We start from the raw sequence: 19,439 nt of genomic DNA on the forward strand, positions 1-19,439 counted from the left end.
AAGCCTTCACATCCTTCCTAAAGTGTGGTGCCCAGAATTGTATACAATAAAGGTTCATCACAACTTCCTTGCTTTTGTACTCTGTGCCTCTATTTATGAAGCCCAGGATCCCATATGTCATATAAACCACATTCTGAACCTGCCCAGCCACCTTCAATGATTTGCTCACCTATAACGCCAGGTCCCTCTGCTCCTGCACCCACTTTAGAATTGCACCCTTTAATTTATATTGCCTCTCCTCGTTCTTCCTAACAAAAGCGTGAGTAAAGTGAGCTGCGGGTTTTAGCTTGATGCCTTAGATGATCTACCTGCTTCTGGTATTATCATTCGTGCATTTTCTTTTGCTTTGCAGCCTTGCCCTGCCCAGAGAACAGTCACTATGAGGCTTGTGGCAGTGCCTGCCCTGCTACCTGCACTGACCCCTCAGCCACTGCCACCTGCCAACAAGCCTGTGTGGAGTCATGTGTCTGCAACAAAGGACTCGTGCTAAGCGCAGGCAAGTGCGTTTCAGCTCAGAGCTGCGGCTGCACGTACCAGGGCCGTTACTACAAGGCGGGAGAGACCTTCTGGGGGGACGAGAAGTGCCAGAGCCTGTGCCGCTGTGAGCCGCTCAGCAAGAATGTGCAGTGCACCCCCCAGGGCTGCAAGCAGAAAGAGCAATGCAAGGTGGTCAAGGGGGTGAGGGGTTGCCACCCGGTCGGGTATGGGACCTGCTCTGCCGCTGGAGATCCACACTATCACACCTTCGACAGGCTCAAGTATGACTTCCAGGGCACCTGTGTCTACAAGTTCTCCTCTCTCTGCGCTAAGGACACCGAGCTGGTGCCATTTGATGTCCAGGTCCAGAATGAACATCGGGGTAACAAAGTGGTCTCCTTTACCAGGCTGGTATGGATCGTGGTCTATGGGCAAACCATTGTCATCACCCGGGATTACATCGGTAAAGTGTTGGTATGTAGCAGCCTGTATCAGACCTTCGTTAGACCACACTATATACCTTGGTTAGACCACACTTAGAGCATTGCGCACACTTCCGGTCTCTATATACCTTGGTTAGACCACACTGAGAGCACTGTGCACACTTCCGGTCTCCATATACCTTGGTTAGACCACACTTAGAGCATTGCGCTAACTTCCGGTCTCTATATACCTTGGTTAGACCACACTTGGAGCACTGTGCACAGTTCCAGTCTCCATTGGACCACACTTGGAGCACTGTGCACAGTTCTGGTCTCTACTGCTGGCATATTCAAAAAGGGATGTCGAGGCATTGGAGAAGGTGCAAAAACGATTTAGAATGGTGGTCCCAGAACTGAGAGGTTAGACGATCAGGAAAGACTGAACAGGCTGGGGCTCTTTTCTCGAGGAAAGAGAAGGCTGATGGGTGACCTGATAGAGGTCTTTAAAATTATGACAGGTTTTCGACAGGATAGACATAGAAAAGGTGTTTTCACTTGTGGGGGGAGACCAGAACTAGGGGCCATCAAAATAAGACAGTCACTAATAAATCCAATGGGGGAATTCAGGAGAAACTTCTTTCCCCAGATTTTGGTGAGAATGTGGAACTCGCTCCCACAGGGAGTGGTTGAGGTGAATAGTATCGATGCATTTAAGGGGGAAGCTGGATAAACACACGAGGAAGAAAGGAATAGAAGGATATGGTGATAGGGTGAGATGGAGAGGGGGGTGGGAGGAGGCTCATGTGGAGCAGAAATACCAGCACGGAGCAGATGGGCTGAATGGCCTGTTTCTGTGCTGTACACTGTGAATTGAACAGAAGGGTTTGAAGTGAGGGTCTGTAACAGTAACATACATTTGTATAGCACTGTTTACATTGTTAAATACCCAAAGTTATTTCATGGGGTTCACTGGTCTGAACGAACTGGTGAGACGCCAGCAGTATGCTTACAAACTCTCACTTTCAAATCCTTCAATAGCCTCCTCGCCCCCTCCCTATCTCAGTAACCTCATCCAGTCCCTACAACCCTCCCTATCTCAGTAACCTCATCCAGTCCCTACAACCCTCCCTATCTCAGTCACCTCATCCAGTCCCTACAACCCTCCCTATCTCAGTAACCTCCTCCAGTCCCTACAACCCTCCCTATCTCAGTAACCTCCTCCAGTCCCAACCACCCTCCCTATCTCAGTAACCTCATCCAGTCCCAACCACCCTCCCTATCTCAGTAACCTCATCCAGTCCCTACAACCCTCCCTATCTCAGTAACCTCATCCAGTCCCTACAACCCTCCCTATCTCAGTAACCTCATCCAGTCCCTACAACCCTCCCTATCTCAGTAACCTCATCCAGTCCCTACAACCCTCCCTATCTCAGTAACCTCATCCAGTCCCTACAACCCTCCCTATCTCAGTAACCTCATCCAGTCCCTACAACCCTCCCTATCTCAGTAACCTCATCCAGTCCCTACAACCCTCCCTATCTCAGTAACCTCATCCAGTCCCTACAACCCTCCCTATCTCAGTAACCTCCTCCAGTCCCTACAACCCTCCCTATCTCAGTAACCTCATCCAGTCCCTACAACCCTCCCTATCTCAGTAACCTCCACCAGCCCCAACAACCCTCCCTATCTCAGTAACCTCCACCAGCCCCTACAACCCTCCCTATCTCTGTAACCTCCACCAGCCCCAACAACCCTCCCTATCTCAGTAACCTCCACCAGCCCCAACAACCCTCCCTATCTCAGTAACCTCCACCAGCCCCAACAATCCTCCCTATCTCAGTAACATCATCCAGACCAACAACCCTCCCTATCTCTGTTACCTCCTCCAGCCCCAACAACCCTCCCTATCTCAGTAACCTCCACCAGCCCCAACAACCCTCCCTATCTCAGTAACCTCCTCCAGTCCCTACAACCCTCCCTATCTCAGTAACATCATCCAGACCAACAACCCTCCCTATCTCTGTTACCTCCTCCAGCCCCAACAACCCTCCCTATCTCTGTAACATCATCCAGACCAACAACCCTCCCTATCTCTGTAACCTCCTCCAGCCCCAACAACCCTCCCTATCTCTGTAACCTCCTCCAGCCCCAACAACCCTCCCTATCTCACTAACCTCATCCAGTCCCAACAACCCTCCCTATCTCTGTGACATCATCCAGCCCCAACAACCCTCCCGATCTCAGTAACCTCCCCCAGCCCCAACAACCCTCCCTATCTCTATAACCTCCTCCAGCCCCTACAACCCTCCCTATCTCTGTAAGCTCCTCCAGCCCCTGCAACCCTCCCTATCTCTGTAACCTCCTCCAGAGCCTACAACCCTCCCTATCTCTGTCACCTCCTCCAGCCCCTACAACCCTCCCTATCTCTGTAACCTCCTCCAGCCCCTGCAATCCTCCCTATCTCTGTTACCTCCTCCAGCCCCGACAACCCGCCCTAGCTCTGTAACCTCCCCCAGTTCCTACAACCCTCCCTATCTCTGTAACCTCCTCCAGCCTCTACAACCCTCCGAGATCTCTGCGCTCCTCCAATTCCGGCCTCTTGCACATTCCCCGATTCCCATCACTCCACCATTGGTGGCCGTGCCTTCAGCTGCCTGAGCCCTAAACTCTGGAATTTCCTCCCTAAACCTCTCCGCCTCTCTCTCTCCTCCTTTAAGACGCTCCTCAAAACCGACCTCTCTGACTGAGCTTTTGGTGGCCTGTCCTCATATCTCCTTATATGGTTCGGGGTGAAATTTTGCCTGATTTACGCTTCTTGGGACATTTTACATGCAATAAAGGTGCTAGATTAATGCAAGATTTTGCGCCACTGCGGTTGAGTCACTTCACTCCTGTCATAATGAACAAGTACGAAACTCATAAGATGAATGTAAGGACTGAACATTGTGGAAGCTTTGTCGACAGCTCAGTAACACTAGTGGTCTCCAATCTAACAGGTGAATGGAGTTTTGGTGAATTTGCCCTATTCCCTCGAGGATTCTAAGATCAGCATCTACAAGAGTGGGCGAGGAGCCACGCTGGAAGCGGACTTTGGGATGCGAGTGACGTACGATTGGCGCAGCCGTATCACCGTCACCCTTCCCAGCACCTACGCGAGTGCCGTGTGTGGACTCTGCGGAGACTTTGATGGGAACAGTAAAAATGACCTGAAGACCAAGAATGGGGAGGTGGTGTCGAGCCCGGCCAAGTTTGGAGAGAGCTGGCAAGTGGACACCACACCGGGCTGCACCAATGAGTGCAAGGGAAAGTGCCCAGAGTGCGACATTGTGGCTAAACGACGGTACGAAACCCCAGAGTTCTGCGGCAGAATACTGGATCGCAAAGGACCATTCCGAGACTGCCTGGAGCGCGTGAGCCCCGACGACTACTTTGATGATTGCGTGTATGACTCCTGCCTTTACAAGGGACACCAGACAGTGCTGTGTCAGGCAGTGGCCAGTTACTCAGCTGCATGCCAGGATGCCGGAGCGCCTGTTTACCAATGGCGAAGCAAGAGATTCTGCCGTAAGTACCAGGAACCAGGCTCGCGCTTGTTCTGCATCTGTAATGTCGCATAAACGTTCACAGGAGGCAGAAATCTGACCCCGAACTATATAAGCGGATATTAGGGCAGGTGAGGAAAAGCTTTGTCAAAGGGATCAGTTTTTAAGGAGCATCTTAAAGGAGGAGAGAGAGAGAGAGGCGGAGAGGTTTAGGGAGGGAATTCCAGAGCTTAGGACCCCAGGCAGCTGAAAGCACGGCCGCCAATGGTGGTGCGATGGGAATCGAGGGATGCGTAAGAGGGCGGAATTGGAGGAGTGCAGACAGAAATATTGAGGGCGTAATAGGGAGGGAGGGAGAGAATGCGAGACATGGGGGGGAAGGGAGGATGGAGAGGGATAGAAGAAGGGCGAGAGAGCGAAACACGGTGGAGAGGGGGAGAAAATGGGGAGTGTGAGAGGGAGAGAAAGAGAAAAGATGGTGAGGAGGTAGATAGGATGGGAGAGAGAAATGGGGAGGGAGAAAGGGGTGAGAGAGAGAGAGAAGGGGGTGAGGAGATGGAGAGATGGCGAGGGGACGAGCGAGAGGGATGAGGACGAAGAGAGTGATGTGGGGAGGGAGAGATGGAGGGTTAAAGAGTTGTTACTTGAGATTCCGTTGATTGAAGCTGTGACAATGTGGCTGTTGGGAGGGATGTGTTGGAATGTAATTGAAGCCCCTTTCTTTGTGTTTGTGTCTTGCAGCCATGGTGTGCCCAGAGAACAGCCATTATGAAGTGTGTGCTAGTGGTTGCCCAGTCTCGTGTGGCACACTGTCTGAACCAGCTGGGTGCACTGCCTCCTGCGCTGAGGGGTGCCAGTGTGATGATGGCTTTGTCCTGAGCGGGGACCAGTGCGTTCCTCTAGCCCACTGCGGGTGTCTGTACCAGGGTGCGTACTACAAGTCAGGCCAGGTGTTCTACCCCAGCGGGAAGTGCAGTGAGCGGTGCACGTGTGAGGACGGAGGGGCCGTGAGCTGCCAGAAGGTCAAGTGCGGCAAGTACGAGGAGTGCAAGGTGGTGAACGGTGAGCAAGGGTGCCATGCGGTGGGGGTGGGGACCTGCACTGCCGCTGGAGACCCCCACTACCTCTCGTTCGATGGGCGGGCCTTCGATTTCCAGGGGACGTGTACCTACACCCTGGCCCAAGTGTGCGAGAAGGAAGATCGCCTGCCGAAGTTCACCGTCAACGTTGAGAACGAAAGCTATGGCAACGGCAAGGTGGCAGTCACCAGGCTGGTGGAGGTGGAGGCACACGGTTATAAACTGATCCTGGAGCAGAAGGTGCACTCGAAGGTGAAGGTAAGAGGAAACCCTGGTGCACGTCCTCAGACACTCCACCAGGAAGAGGCCATTCATCCCTCTCGATCCTGTTAAAAAGGAACTGGAGGAAGCCATTCAGCCCCTCGAGACTGTTACACAGGAACAGGAGGAGGCCATTCAGCCCCTCGAGACTGTTACACAGGAACAGGAGGAGGCCATTCAGCCCCCTTGAGCCTGTTAAAAAGGAACTGGAGGAAGCCATTCAGCCCCTCGAGACTGTTACACAGGAACAGGAGGCCCATTCAGCCCCTCTCGAGCCTGTTACACAGGAACAGGAGGAGGCCCATTCAGCTCCTCTAGAGCCTGTTACACGAAAACAGGAGGAGGCCCATTCAGCCCCTCTCGAGCCTGTTACACTGGAACAGGAGGAGGCCCATTCAGCCCCTCGAGACTGTTACACAGGAACAGGAGGAGGCCCATTCAGCCCCTCGAGACTGTTACACAGGAACAGGAGGAGGCCCATTCAGCCCCTCGAGACTGTTACACAGGAACAGGAGGAGGCCCATTCAGCCCCTCGAGACTGTTACACAGGAACACGAGGAGGCCCAATCAGCCCCTCGAGACTGTTACACAGGAACAGGAGGAGGCCCATTCAGCCCCTCGAGACTGTTACACAGGAACACGAGGAGGCCCATTCAGCCCCTCGAGACTGTTACACAGGAACACGAGGAGGCCCATTCAGCCCCTCTCGAGCCTGTTACACAGGAACAGGAGGAGGCGCATTCAGCCTCTCGAACCTGTTACACAGGAACAGGAGGAGGCGCATTCAGCCTCTCGAACCTGTTACACAGGAATAGGAGGAGGCCCATTCAGCCCCTCGAGACTGTTACACAGGAACAGGAGGAGGCCCATTCAGCCCCTCGAGACTGTTACACAGGAACAGGAGGAGGCCCATTCAGCCCCTCTCGAGCCTGTTACACAGGAACAGGAGGAGGCCATTCAGCCCCTCGAGACTGTTACACAGGAACAGGAGGCCCATTCAGCCCCTCTCGAACCTGTTACACAGGAACAGGAGGAGGCCCATTCAGCCCCTCTCGAGCCTGTTACACAGGAACAGGAGGAGGCCCATTCAGCCCCTCTCGAACCTGTTACACAGGAACAGGAGGAGGCCCATTCAGCCCCTCGAGCCTGTTTCTTCATTCAATTAGATCATGCCTGATCGATATCTTAACTCCATCTACCCACGTTGGTTCTGTAACCCTTAATCCACTTAACCAACAAAAATCCATCAATCTCAGTTTTGAAATTTTCAATTGCCCCCCGCCCTTGATTGCTTTTTTGGGGGAAAAGAGTTCCAGATTTCCATTCTTCTTTGTGTGAAGAAGTGCTTCCTGACATCACCCTGAATGCCTTCCTGAGGGGCGGTGCCCAGAACTGGACACAGTTACTTCAGATGGAGACTAACCAGAGCTTTATGTAACCAAAGCATCACTTCCACCCCTTTATATTCCAGTCCCATTGAGGTAAAGGCCAATATCCCTTTGGAATTGATTGTTGTACCAAACATTACTCTGGGCCATCGTCCATCATATGACCTCCATCCTCAAATTGTGTCCTTCCCCCCACCCAAACACACACACCTGCCATTGGTGGCCTGACAGGTTTATCCTTTCAAGCCTCACTTTCCCAGCCAATCAGCAAGTGAACAGACTCTCCATTCTCTGATTGGTTGACTTGACTGTCAATCAACACCTCTATTCCCCGTCACATTTGATAATTTTATAATTAATGGATGAAATTGTTGTTAACACCCCTGTCAGCTCTATAATTACAGGCATAGAGTACTGAAGCAAGGAAGTTATGATAAACCTCTATAAAACACTGGTTCGGCTTCAACTAGAGTATTGTGTCCGGTTCTGGGCACCACACTTTAGGAAGGATGTAAAGGTTTGAGTGAGAGTGCAGAAAAGATTCAAGAGAATGGTTCCAGGGTTGAGCGACTTCAGTTACATGGATAGACTGGAGAAGCTGGGGCTGTTCTCCTTGGAGAGGAGAGGGTTGAGAGGAGATTTGATAGAGGTGTTGAAGTACATGAGGGGTCTGGACAGAGTAAATAGAGAGAAACTGTTCCCATTGGTGGAAGGGTTAAGAACCAGAGAACTCCAATTTAAGGCGATTGGCAAAAGAAACAATAGTGACATGAGGAAAAACCTTTTCATAGAAACCATAAAAATATTATGGAACAGAAAGAGACCATTCAGCCCATCGTGTCTGCGCTGGCTGAAAAGACTAGCCGCCCAATCCAATCCCACCTTCCAGCACCTGGTCCATAGCCTTGCAGGTTACAGCACGTCAGGTGCAGGTCCAGATACCTGTTAAATGAGTTGAGGGTTTCTGCCTCCACCACCGATCCAGGCAGTGAATTCCAGACACCCACCACCCTCTGGGTGAAAAAGCTTTTCCTCATGTTCCCTCTAATCCTTCTACTAATCACCTTAAATCTGTGCCCCCTGGTAATTAACTTCTCCTTCCTGTCTACTCTATCCAGGCTTCTCATAATATTGTACAACTCAATTAAGTCACCCCTTAGCCTCCTCTGTTCGAAGGAAAACGACCCTCGCCTATCCAATTTTCCCTCGTAGCTGCAATTTTCAAGCCCTGGCAACATTTTTGTAAATCTCTTCTGTACTCTCTCCAGAGCAATTATTTCCTCCCTGTAATGTGAGCAGAACTGTACACAATACCCAGCCGTGGCCTAACCAGTGTTTTATACAGTTCCAGCATTACATCCCTGCTTTTGTATTCCATACCTCGGTCAATAAAGGAAAGCATTCCATGTGCCTTCTTCACCACTCTATCTACCTGTCCTGTCACCTTCAGGGACCTGTGGACATGCACTCCAAGATGTCTCACTTCTTCTACCTCTCTCAATATCCTCCCGTTTATTGTATAATTTCCCTTGCTTTATTTGCCCTCCCCAAATGCATTAATCTCACACTTCTCCGGATTGAATTCCATTTGCCACTTTTCCACCCACTCAACCAAACCATTGATAACATTCTGGAGTCGGCAGTTATCCTCTTCACTATCAACTAGACGGCCAATTTTTGTGTCATCTGCAAATTTCCCAATCATGCCTCCCACATTTAAGTCCAAATCATTGACAGATACCACAAATAGCAAGGTACCCAACACTGAGCCCTGTGGAACGCCACTTGAAACCGCTTTCCATTCGCATAATCATTCCTCGACCATTACCCTTTGTTTCCTGACACTGAGCCAATTTTGAATCCAATTCGCCACATTCCCCTGTATCCCATGGGCTTTTACTTTTCTGACCATTCTGCCATGTGGGACCTTGTCAAATACCTTACTAAAATCCATGTAGACAACATCCACTGCACTACCCTCATCAATCCTCCTTGTTACTTCCTCAAAAAATTCAATTACATACAAACAGACGAATTAGGAGCAGGAGTAGACCACTCGGCCCCTCGAGCCTGCTCCGCCATTCAGTAAGTTCATGGCTGAACAGATTACTCCATGTTTCCACATACCCCCGATAACCTTCCACCCCCTTGCTTATCAGGAATATATCTACCTCTGCCTGAAAAACTATTCAAAGACTCTGCTTCCAGCCCTTATTTTTAAACAGTGACCCCTAGTTCTAGATTCTCCCCAAGGGGAAACATCATTTCCACATACACCCTGTCAAGACCCCTCAGGAACTCATATGTTAGTAAGACACGACCTTCCCTTAACAAATCCATGGTGACTATCCCTGATTAATCTGTGCCTTTCGAAGTGACAGTTTCTCCTCTCTCTCAGAATTAATTCTAATAATTTTACCACCACTGAGGTCAGACGGAGCGGCCTATAATTATTTGGTCTATCCCTGGCAGCCTTTTTAAACAATAGTATAAGGTTTGCAGACCTCCAATCCTCTGGCACCTCGCCTGTATTTAGTGAGGATGTGAAGATGATCCTCAGAGCATCTGCTAATTCCTCCCTGGCTTCCTTTAACAGCCTGGGATACAATCCATCCGGCCCTGGTGATTTATCCACTTTCAAGGATGTCAGACCCTCTGGTACTTCCTCTCTCATTATGCTAATCGTATCTAATATTTCACACTCCTCCTCCTAAACTCCAATATCTATATCATCCCTCTCCTTTGTGAAGACAGCGACAAAATCCTGCCCATATCTTCTGCATCCACATATGTTACCTTGTACATCTCTGATAGGCCCTACCCTTTCCTTAGTTATCCTCTTGCTCTTAATGTACTGATAAAACATGGTCACCCACTGCTACTTCATCCACTTGCCCAGCTTCATTTCCTCAGACTAAATCTAGAATTGCGCTCCCTCTCATTGGTCTTGTTAAGTACTGGCTAAAAAATTGTTCTCTTGAATGCAATTGAAGATTTTTGTGCCCTCTGTGCCCTTCACACTGTTTGTATCTCAATTGATATTAGGGTGGTTGAAATCTCCAACTATTATTGCCTTATTGTTTTTGCACTCAGAAATTTGCCTACATATTTGTTCTTCTTTCTCCCTCTCACTATTTGGGGGTCTATCGTACACTCCTAATAGTGTGGCTGTCTTTTTCTTATTTCTGAGCTCAACCCATATGGCCTCATTTGATGATTCATTTAGCATAACATCCCTCCTCACAGCTGTAATTGATTCTTTCACCAATAATGCGACACCCTCTCCTTTTTTAAGCACCCCCCCCCCCCCGCTCTCCTGCCCAAAAACTTTCTATCCAGGGGTGTTAAGCTGCCATTTTTGCCCCTCTTTAAGCCAACGGCAGAGAATGACTAAAAGGTTAATCAGGAGAAAGAAATTAGAGTGAGAGGAAGCTAGCTAGAAACGTAAAAACGGATAGCAAGAGTTTCTCCAGGTATTTACAAAGGAAAAGAGTAAGTAAAGTGAGTGTTGGTCCTCTGTAGAATGAGAATGGGAAGCTAATAGCAGATAATAAGGAAAAGGCAGATGAAATGAACAAAAATTTGCTTCTGTCTTCACGAGAGAGGATACAAGAAACATTCCAGTACTAGCTGTAAATCAGGAGGTGGAAGGAAGAGAGGAATTTGGTGAAATTGCAATCACCAGGGAAGCGGTACTGAGCAAAGTAATGGAGCTGTGGGCTGACAAGTCCCTGGGTCCTGATGGAATTCATCCGAGGGTCTTAAAAGAGGTGGCGAATGAAGTAGCAGATGCGTTGGTGTTAATTTTTCAAAATTAGCTAGATTCTGGAATGGTTCCATCAGACTGGAAAGTAGCAAATATAACCCCTCTATTCAAGAAGTAGGGGAGGCAGAAAACAGGTAACTGAAGGCAGTTACTTTAATGTCTGTCATGGGGAAGGTGTTAGAATCGATCATGAAGGAGGCTATAGCTGGGCAATTAGAAAAACTCAAGGTAATCAGGAATAGTCAGCATGGTTTTGTGAAAAGGAAGTCATGTTTAACCAATTTATTGGAGTTCTTTGAAGGAGTAACATGCCCTGTGGATAAAGGGGAGCCCGTAGATATACTGTACTTGGATTTCCAGAAGGCATTTGACAAGGTGCCACATAAAAGGTTATTGTGCAAAGTAGGAGCTCATGGTGTAGTGGATAACATATTAGCAGAAGATTGGCTGGCAGGCAGAAAACAGAGATTATGCATGAATGGATCCTTTTCTGATTGGTAGGATGTGACGAGTGGAGTCCCACAGGGGTCTGTGCTGGACCCTCAACTTTTTACAATTTATATCAATGACTTAGATGAGGGGAACGATGGCATGCTAGCTAAATTTGCAGATGACACCAAGATAAGTAGGAAAGTACGTTGTGAAGAGGACATAAGGAGGTTGCAGACCAGTATAGGTTGAGTGTGTGAGCAAAAAATCTGGCAGATGAAGTATCACCTGGGAAAATGTGAAGTTGTTCACTTTGGCAGGAAGAATAAAAAAGCAGAGTATTACTTAAACAGAGAACGACTACAGTACTCTGAGGTGCAGAGGGATCTAGGTGTTCCAGTGCATCAGTCACAAAAGGTTAGTATGCAGGCACAGCAAGTAATAAAGAAGGCTAATGGAATGCTCTCCTTTGTTAAGAGAGGAATTGAAAATAAAAGTAAGGATATTATGCTTCAGTTATACAGGGCATTGGTGAGGCCACATCTCGAATACTGTGTGCAGTTTTGGTCTCCCTATGTAAGGAAGGATGTAAATGTGTTGGAGGCAGTTCAGAACACGTTTACTGGATTGATACCTGGAATGAGCGGGTTGTCTTATGAGGAAAGGTTGGACAGACTGGGCTTTTTTTCACTGGAGTTTAGAAGAGTGAGGGCAGACTTGATTGAATTTTATAAGATCCTGAACGGTCCTGACAAGGTGGATGTGGAGAGGATGTTTCCTCTTATGGGGGAGTCCAGAACTAGGGGACACGGTTTTAAAATTAGGGGTCGCCCTTTCAGGACAGAGATGAGGAGAAATGTCTTCTCTCAGAGGGTTGTGCGACTCTCAAACTCTCTGCCTCAGAAGGTGGTGGAGGCGGGGTCATTGAATATTTTTAAGATGGTGGTAGACAGATCCTTGTGAGGCAGGGGATAGATGGGAGTGTGGAATTCGAAACACAAACAGTTCAGCCATGATCTTTATTAAATGGTGGAGCAGGCTCGAGGGGTCAAATGGCCTACTTCTGCTCTGAATTTGTATGTATGTTTGTATGTTTCCATTTTATCAATGATATCCTGTTCCCATGTGTCTATCTGTGCCCTCAGCTCATCGGGTTTATTTGCTATACTCCTTGCATTTGAATAAATATCTTTTAACACTGCCAAATTCGTTTGCTGCATACTTTTTAACTTTTGCTTCGTCTGTCTTTCAGTCACTTGCTAATTTTTTGCTCCCTTTTCCTTTCCCTGCCCTGCACCAAGTGTTTAGGAGCTGGAATATACTGCCTGAGAGTGTGGTGGAGGCAGAGTCAATTGTGGCTTTCAAAAGGGAATTGGAAATTATCTGAAGAGAGAACATTTTCAGTGTTACAAAGAAAGGGCTGGGGAGTAGGATTTGTTAACTTGCTTTTACAGAGACCCAGGATGGGCCCAATGGCCTCTTTCTGTGCTGGAACCGGTCTATGATTCTCTGATTTGAGTCCTGGAGATTACACTTGAATTGCTAGGGATGTTCCAGGAGACCTCTGTGGAAAGAGGGGAGGGTATGGGTGGGGTGGCAGTGATCTCTAGCATTAGGTCAATACTCAGGCTTCAGTGAGAGTTGGGTGTGATTGGATTGTGCGGAGTATTTATTTGGGCAAGGAACGTCTTCATCACTGTCTCTTCTGTTTGAAGTTGAATGGAGTCCTGAATAATCTGCCTTTGACACTGGACAACGGCAAAATCCGGGCCTACCAACACGGCAACAAGGCAGTGATCGAAACGGACTTTGGCCTGGTGGTCAGCTACGATCTGACGTACTACGTGGTGGTCACTGTCCCCGGGAACTACAGGGAGAAGATGTGCGGCCTGTGCGGTAACTTCAACAGCAAGAAGCAAGACGAGTTCAAGCTGCGCGACGGCACGGTGACGCGGGACGTGACGGAGTTCGGCAAGAGCTGGAGGGTCTTCTTCCAGGGGGCAAAGTGCAACGCTGGCTGTGGCAACCAGTGTCCTGTCTGCGAGCCCAAGAAATTGGCGGTCTTCAAAAAGGGCAATTACTGTGGATTCCTCAACTCTGCCAGCAGTCCTCTCGCAGCCTGTCACACGGTGGTCAACCCCAAACAGTTCTACCTCGACTGCCTCTACGATACGTGCCAGTCAAATGGTGACAACAGGGTGCTCTGTGACAGTATCCAGGCGTACGTGGAAGCCTGCCAGGCACAGAAAGTCAACCTTAAAGCATGGAGAAGCGAATCATTCTGTCGTAAGTCTGAGAAACTATATTATTACTTCTGTCCAATGAGGTCTGAGCTTCTCTTTTCTTTTATTTTCAATTTTTCCGCCCCATTGGCAGCCGTGCCTTCAGCTGCCTGGACCCTAAGCTCTGAAATTCCCTCCCTAAATCTCTCCACCTCTCTCTCTCTCTCCTCCTTTAATACGCTCCTTAAAACCGACCTCTTTGACCGAACTTTTGGTCGCGTGTCCAAAGATCTCCTCATGTGACTTGGGGTCAAATTTCTGCCTAATTTACACTCCTGTGATGCACCTTGGGATATTTTACTAATTAAAGGCACTATACAAATGCACATTGTTGTGTTTCAGAGATGGTGCTACCATTGAAATACACTATTATCACTTTCCATAATCCTTTAACTTTTAATCACAAGATTTGTGTTAATAGTTGGAATTATATAGTAGAATGTAAGACTACCTCAGCAGCAAGACAAAGATCAGCAATGTTGGGACGAGTAGGTGTAAAAGATGAAAGAAGACGAGGCACATTCTCCCTGGTGTTCTGGGGACATTATATCCCTCGACCGACATCTCATTAAAAAAGAAACGAAAGCCAGATTAAATGGGGAGTCTGCATCCAGGCTTCATGTGGGATCTGGCTTTTTAAAAATTCTTGCATGGGATGTAGGCGACACTGGCCAGGCCAGCATTTATTGCCCATCCCGAATTGCCCCTTGAGATGGTGGTGGTGAGCTGCCTTCTTGAACCGCTGCAGTCCATGTGGGGTAGGTACACCCACAGTGCTGTTAGGAAGGGAGTTCCAGGATTTTGACCCAGTGACAGTGAAGGAACAGCGATATAGTTCCAAGTCAGGATGGTGTGTGACTTGGAGGGGAACTTGCAGGTGTGGTGTTCCCATGTATTGGCTGCCCTTGTCCTTCTAGTTGGTAGAGGTCGCGGGTTTGGAAGGTGCTGTCTGTGGAGCCTTGGTGCATTGCTGCAGTGCATCTTGGAGATGGTACACACTGCTGCCACTGTGCGTTGGTGGTGGAGGGAGTGAATGTTTGTAGATGGGGTGCCAATCAAGCGGGCTGCTTTGTCCTGGATGGTGTCGAGCTTCTTGAGTGTTGTTGGAGCTGCACCCATCCAGGCAAGTGGAGAGTATTCCATCACACTCCTGACTTGTGCCTTGTAGATGGTGGACAGGCTTTGGGGAGTCAGGAGGTGAGTTACTTGCCAGAGGATTCCTAGCCTCTGTCCTGCTCTTGTAGCCACGGTATTTATATGGCTACTCAAGTTCAGTTTCTGGTCAATGGTAGCCCCTAGGATGTTGATAATGGGGCATTCAGCGATGGTAATGCCGTTGAATGTCAAGGGGAGATGGTTAGATTCTCTCTTGTTGGAGATGGTCATTGCCTGGCACTTGTGTGGCGCGAATGTTACTTGCCACTTATCAGCCCAAGCCTGGATATTGTCCAGGTCTTGCTGTGTTTCTACACTGACTGCTTCAGTATCTGAGGAGTCACGAATGGTGCTGAACATTGTGCAATCATCACTTTATGATTGAAGGAAGGTCATTGATGAAGCAGCTGAAGATGGTTGGGCCCAGGACACTACCCTGAGAAACTCCTGCAGTGATGTCCTGGAGCTGAGATGATTGACCTCCAACAACCACAACTATCTTGCTTTGTGCTCGGTATGACTCCAGACAGTGGAGGGTTTTCCCCCTGATTCCCATTGACCTCAGTTTTACTCGGGCTCCTTTATGCCATACTCGGTCAAATGCTGCCTTGATGTCAAGGGCAGTCACTCTCACCTCACCTCTTGAGTTCAGCTCTTTGTCCATGTTTGACCCAAGGCTGTAATGAAGTCAGGAGCTGAGTGGCCTTGGCGGAACCCAAACTGAACGTCACTGAGCAGGTTATTGCTCAGCAAGTGCCGCTTGATGGCACTGCTGATGACACCTTCTATCACTTTACTGATGATTGAGAGTAGGCTGATGGAGCAGTAATTGGCCGGGTTGGACTTGTCCTGCTTTTTGTGTACAGGACATACCTGGGCAATTTTCCACATTGCAGGGTAGATGCCATTGTTGTAGCTGTACTGCAACAGCTTGGCTAGAGGCGCCGCAAGTTCTGGAGCACAGGTCTTCAGTACTATTGCCGGAATATTGTCAGGGCCCATCGCCTTTGCACTATCCAGTGCCTTCAGTTGTTTCTCGATATCATGTGGAATGAATCGAATTGGCTGAAGTCTGGCATCTGTGATGCTGGGGACTTCAGGAGGAGGCCGAGATGGATCATCAACTCGGCACTCTGGCTGAAGATTGTTGCAAATGCTTCAGCCTTATCTTTCGCACTGATGTGCTGGGTTCCCCCATCATTGAGGATGAGGATATTTGTGGAGCCACCTCCCCCAGTTATTTGTTTAATTGTCCACCACCATTCACGGCTGGATGTGGCAGGACTGCAGAGCTTCGATCTGATCCGTTGGTGATGAGATGTCGTAGCTCTATTTATCGCATGCTGCTTACGCAGTTTGGCATGCAAGTAGTCCTGGGTTGCAGCTTCACCAGGTTTACACCTCATTTTGAGGTATGCCTGGTGCTGCTCGTGGCATGCCCTCCTGCACTCTTCATTGAACCAGGGTTGGTTTCCTGGCTTGATGGTAATGGTAGAGTGGGGGATATGCCGGGCCATGAAGTTACAGATTGTGGTTGAGTACAATTCTGCTGCTGCTGATGGCCCACAGCGCCTCATGGATCCCCAGTTTTGCATTAGATCTGTTCGAAATCTATCCCATTTAGCACGGTGATAGTGCCACACAACACGATGGAGGGTCTCCTCAATGTGAAGGCGGTACTTAGTCTCCAAAAGGACTGTGTGGTGGTCACTCCTACCAATACTGTCATGGACAGAAGCATCTGAGGCAGGCAGATTGGTGAGGACGAGGCCAAGTATGTTTTTCCCTCGTGTTGGTTCCCCCACCACCTGCCGCATTCTCCTTTCTGTCTTTTAGGGCTCGGTCAGTAGTTTCGTTTTTTTTAGTTTAGTTTAGAGATACAGCACTGAAACAGGCCCTTCGGCCCACCGAGTCTGTGCCGACCATCAACCACCCATTTATACTAATGCTACACTCATTCCATATTCCTACCACATCCCCGCCTGTCCCTATATTTCCCTACCACCTACCTACACTCGGGGCAATTGCTAATGGCCAATTTACCTATCAACCTGCAAGTCTTTGGCATGTGGGAGGAAACCGGAGCACCCGGAGGAAACCCACGCAGACACAGGGAGAACTTGCAAACTCCACACAGGCAGTACCCAGAATTGAACCCGGGTCACTGGAGCTGTGAGGCTGCGGTGCTAACCACTGCGCCACTGTGCCGCCGAGCCACTCTTGATGATGGACACTGAAGTCCCCCACCCAGAGTACATTTTGTGCCCTTGCCACCCTCAGTGCTTCCTCCAAGTGGTGTTCAACATGGAGGAGTACTGAGCCATCAGCTGAGGGAGGGCATTAGGTGGTAATCAGTAGGAGGTTACCTTGCCCATGTTTGACCTGATGCCATGAGACTTCATGGGGTCTGGAGTCGATGTTGAGGACTTCCAGGAAAACTCCCTCCCTACTGTATACCACTGTGCCACCACCTCTGGGAGAGGACATACCCGTGGATGGTGATGGCAGTGTCTGTAAGGTATGATTCCGTGAGTATGACAATGTCAGGCTGTTGCTTGACTAGTCTGTGGGGCAGCTCTCCCAACTTTGGCACAAGCCCCCAGATGTTAGTAAGGAGGACTTTGCAGGGTCGACAGGGCTGGGTTTGCCGTAGTCGTTTCCGGTGCCGAGGTCGATGCCGGGTGGTCCGCCCGGTTTCATTCCTTTTTATTGACTTCGTAGCGGTTAGGTACAACTGAGTGGCTTGCTAGGCCATTTCAGAGGGCATGTAAGAGTTAACCACATTGTTGTGGGTCTGGAGTCACATGTAGGCCAGACCAGGTAAAGACAGCAGATTTACTTCCAAAAAGGACATTAGTGAACCAGATGGGTTTTTACAACAATTGACAATGGTTTCATGGCCATCATTAGACTAGCTTTTAATTCCAGATTTTTTTATTAATTAAATTCAAATTCCACCTTCTGCTGTGGTGGGATTCGAACCCATGTCCCCAGAGAAGTACCCTGGGTCTCTGGGTTATTAGTCCAGTGATAATACCACTACGCCACCGCCTACCCTGGCTGTGCAGAAAGTGACTGATAACAGTAACAAAAGCCACTGCGAGACGCTTTGAGAAATCCTTGAATTACTTGCATTAAAGGGAGGCCTCGTTATTCTTCACGGTGGAATTTCTGCCGGTTTTCCATGACTCTCTTGACCTGTTTTTATTGGGACGTTGCCCACAGCAATGAAGTGTCCAGCGAACAGCCACTACGAGGTGTGTGCCGACACCTGTGCTACTACCTGTGCCGGGATTACGGACCAGTCCAAATGCCCCGACACCTGCTCTGAGGGATGCCAGTGTGACGACGGTTATTTCGTAGACGGAGATCAGTGTGTTCCCATCGAGAATTGTGGCTGTTTCGAGAATGGCCACTATTACCAGGTAGGCTCTGCTGTTGTGTCACGTTACGTGTCCACTTGACAACCCGTCTTTGTTTGTGTCCCAGTAATATCAGAGCACTGCACTGTCGGAGGGTCAGTACTGAGGGAGCACCACACTGTCGGAGGGTCAGTACTGAGGGAGTGCTGCACTGTCGGAGAGTCAGTACTGAGGGAGTGCTGCACTGCCGGAGGGTCAATACTGAGGGAGTGCCGTACTGTCGGAGGGTCAGTACTGAGGGAGTGCTGCACTGTCGGAGGGTCAGTATTGAGGGAGTGCTGCACAGCCGGAGGGTCAGTACTGAGGGAGTGCTGCACTGCCGGAGGGTCAGTACTGAGGGAGTGCTGCACTGCCATCGGGTCAATACTGAGGGAGCACTGCACAGTTGGAATGCCGGTACTGAGGAAGCGCTGCACTGTCAGAGGGTCAGTACTGGGGGAATGCTGCACTGCATACAGACTGACACACTCCTGGGGATACCCTCTCGAATCTGACACACTCTGGGGATACCCTATCCATACTGACAAATGCCTGGGGATACCCTCTTCATACTGACACACTCCTGGGAAAACCCTCTCGATACTGACACACTCCTGGGGATACCCTGTCCACACTGACACACTCATGGGGATACCCTCTCAATACCACTGACGCACTCCTGGGGATACCCTCTCAATACTGACATACTCCTGGGGATATCCTCCTGATACTGACACACTCCTGGGGATATCCTCCTGATACTGACACACTCCTGGGGATACTCTGTCCACAATGACATACGCCTGGGGATATCCTCCCACTAAGAACATACTCCTGGGAATACCCTCTCAATACTGACACACTCCTGGGGATAGCCTGTCCGTACTGACATACTCCTGGGGATACCCTCTCAATACTGACACACTCCTGGGGATATCCTCTCAATACTGACACACTCCTGGGGATACCCTCTTCATACTGACACACTCCTGGGGATACCCTGTCTGTACTGACACTCTCCTGGGGATACCCTCCTGATACTGACACACTCCTGGGGATATCCTCTCAATACTGACACACTCCTGGGGATACCCTCTTCATACTGACACACTCCTGGGAAAACCCTCTCAATACTGACACACTCCTGGGGATACCCTGTCCACACTGACACACTCCTGGGGATATCCTCCTGATACTGACACAATCCTTGGGGTATCGTGTCCAAATGACACACTCC

The 19,439-nt window shown here is 49.3% G+C and overlaps 2 protein-coding genes across 9 annotated transcripts in view; one reads left to right on the top strand and one right to left on the bottom strand.

Annotated features, from left to right (window-relative positions):
• LOC137352797 (complement C1q-like protein 3) overlaps positions 1–19,439 on the bottom strand; it is a 241,811-nt gene that overhangs the window by 181,920 nt on the left and 40,452 nt on the right. The gene's annotated exons all lie outside the window — the stretch shown is intronic.
• The window catches only part of LOC137352795 (IgGFc-binding protein-like), a 77,134-nt gene that overhangs the window by 25,888 nt on the left and 31,807 nt on the right, over positions 1–19,439 (top strand). Inside the window, exons 5-9 of the mRNA XM_068018623.1 lie at positions 353–951; positions 3,896–4,463; positions 5,183–5,778; positions 13,080–13,650; positions 18,027–18,226. Coding sequence (XP_067874724.1) covers positions 353–951; positions 3,896–4,463; positions 5,183–5,778; positions 13,080–13,650; positions 18,027–18,226 — 2,534 coding nt within the window. The remainder of the gene's footprint in view (positions 1–352; positions 952–3,895; positions 4,464–5,182; positions 5,779–13,079; positions 13,651–18,026; positions 18,227–19,439) is intronic.

Source organism: Heterodontus francisci, chromosome 39, assembly GCF_036365525.1.
Source record: "Heterodontus francisci isolate sHetFra1 chromosome 39, sHetFra1.hap1, whole genome shotgun sequence".
In the NCBI taxonomy this organism is placed as follows: Eukaryota; Metazoa; Chordata; class Chondrichthyes; order Heterodontiformes; family Heterodontidae; genus Heterodontus; species Heterodontus francisci.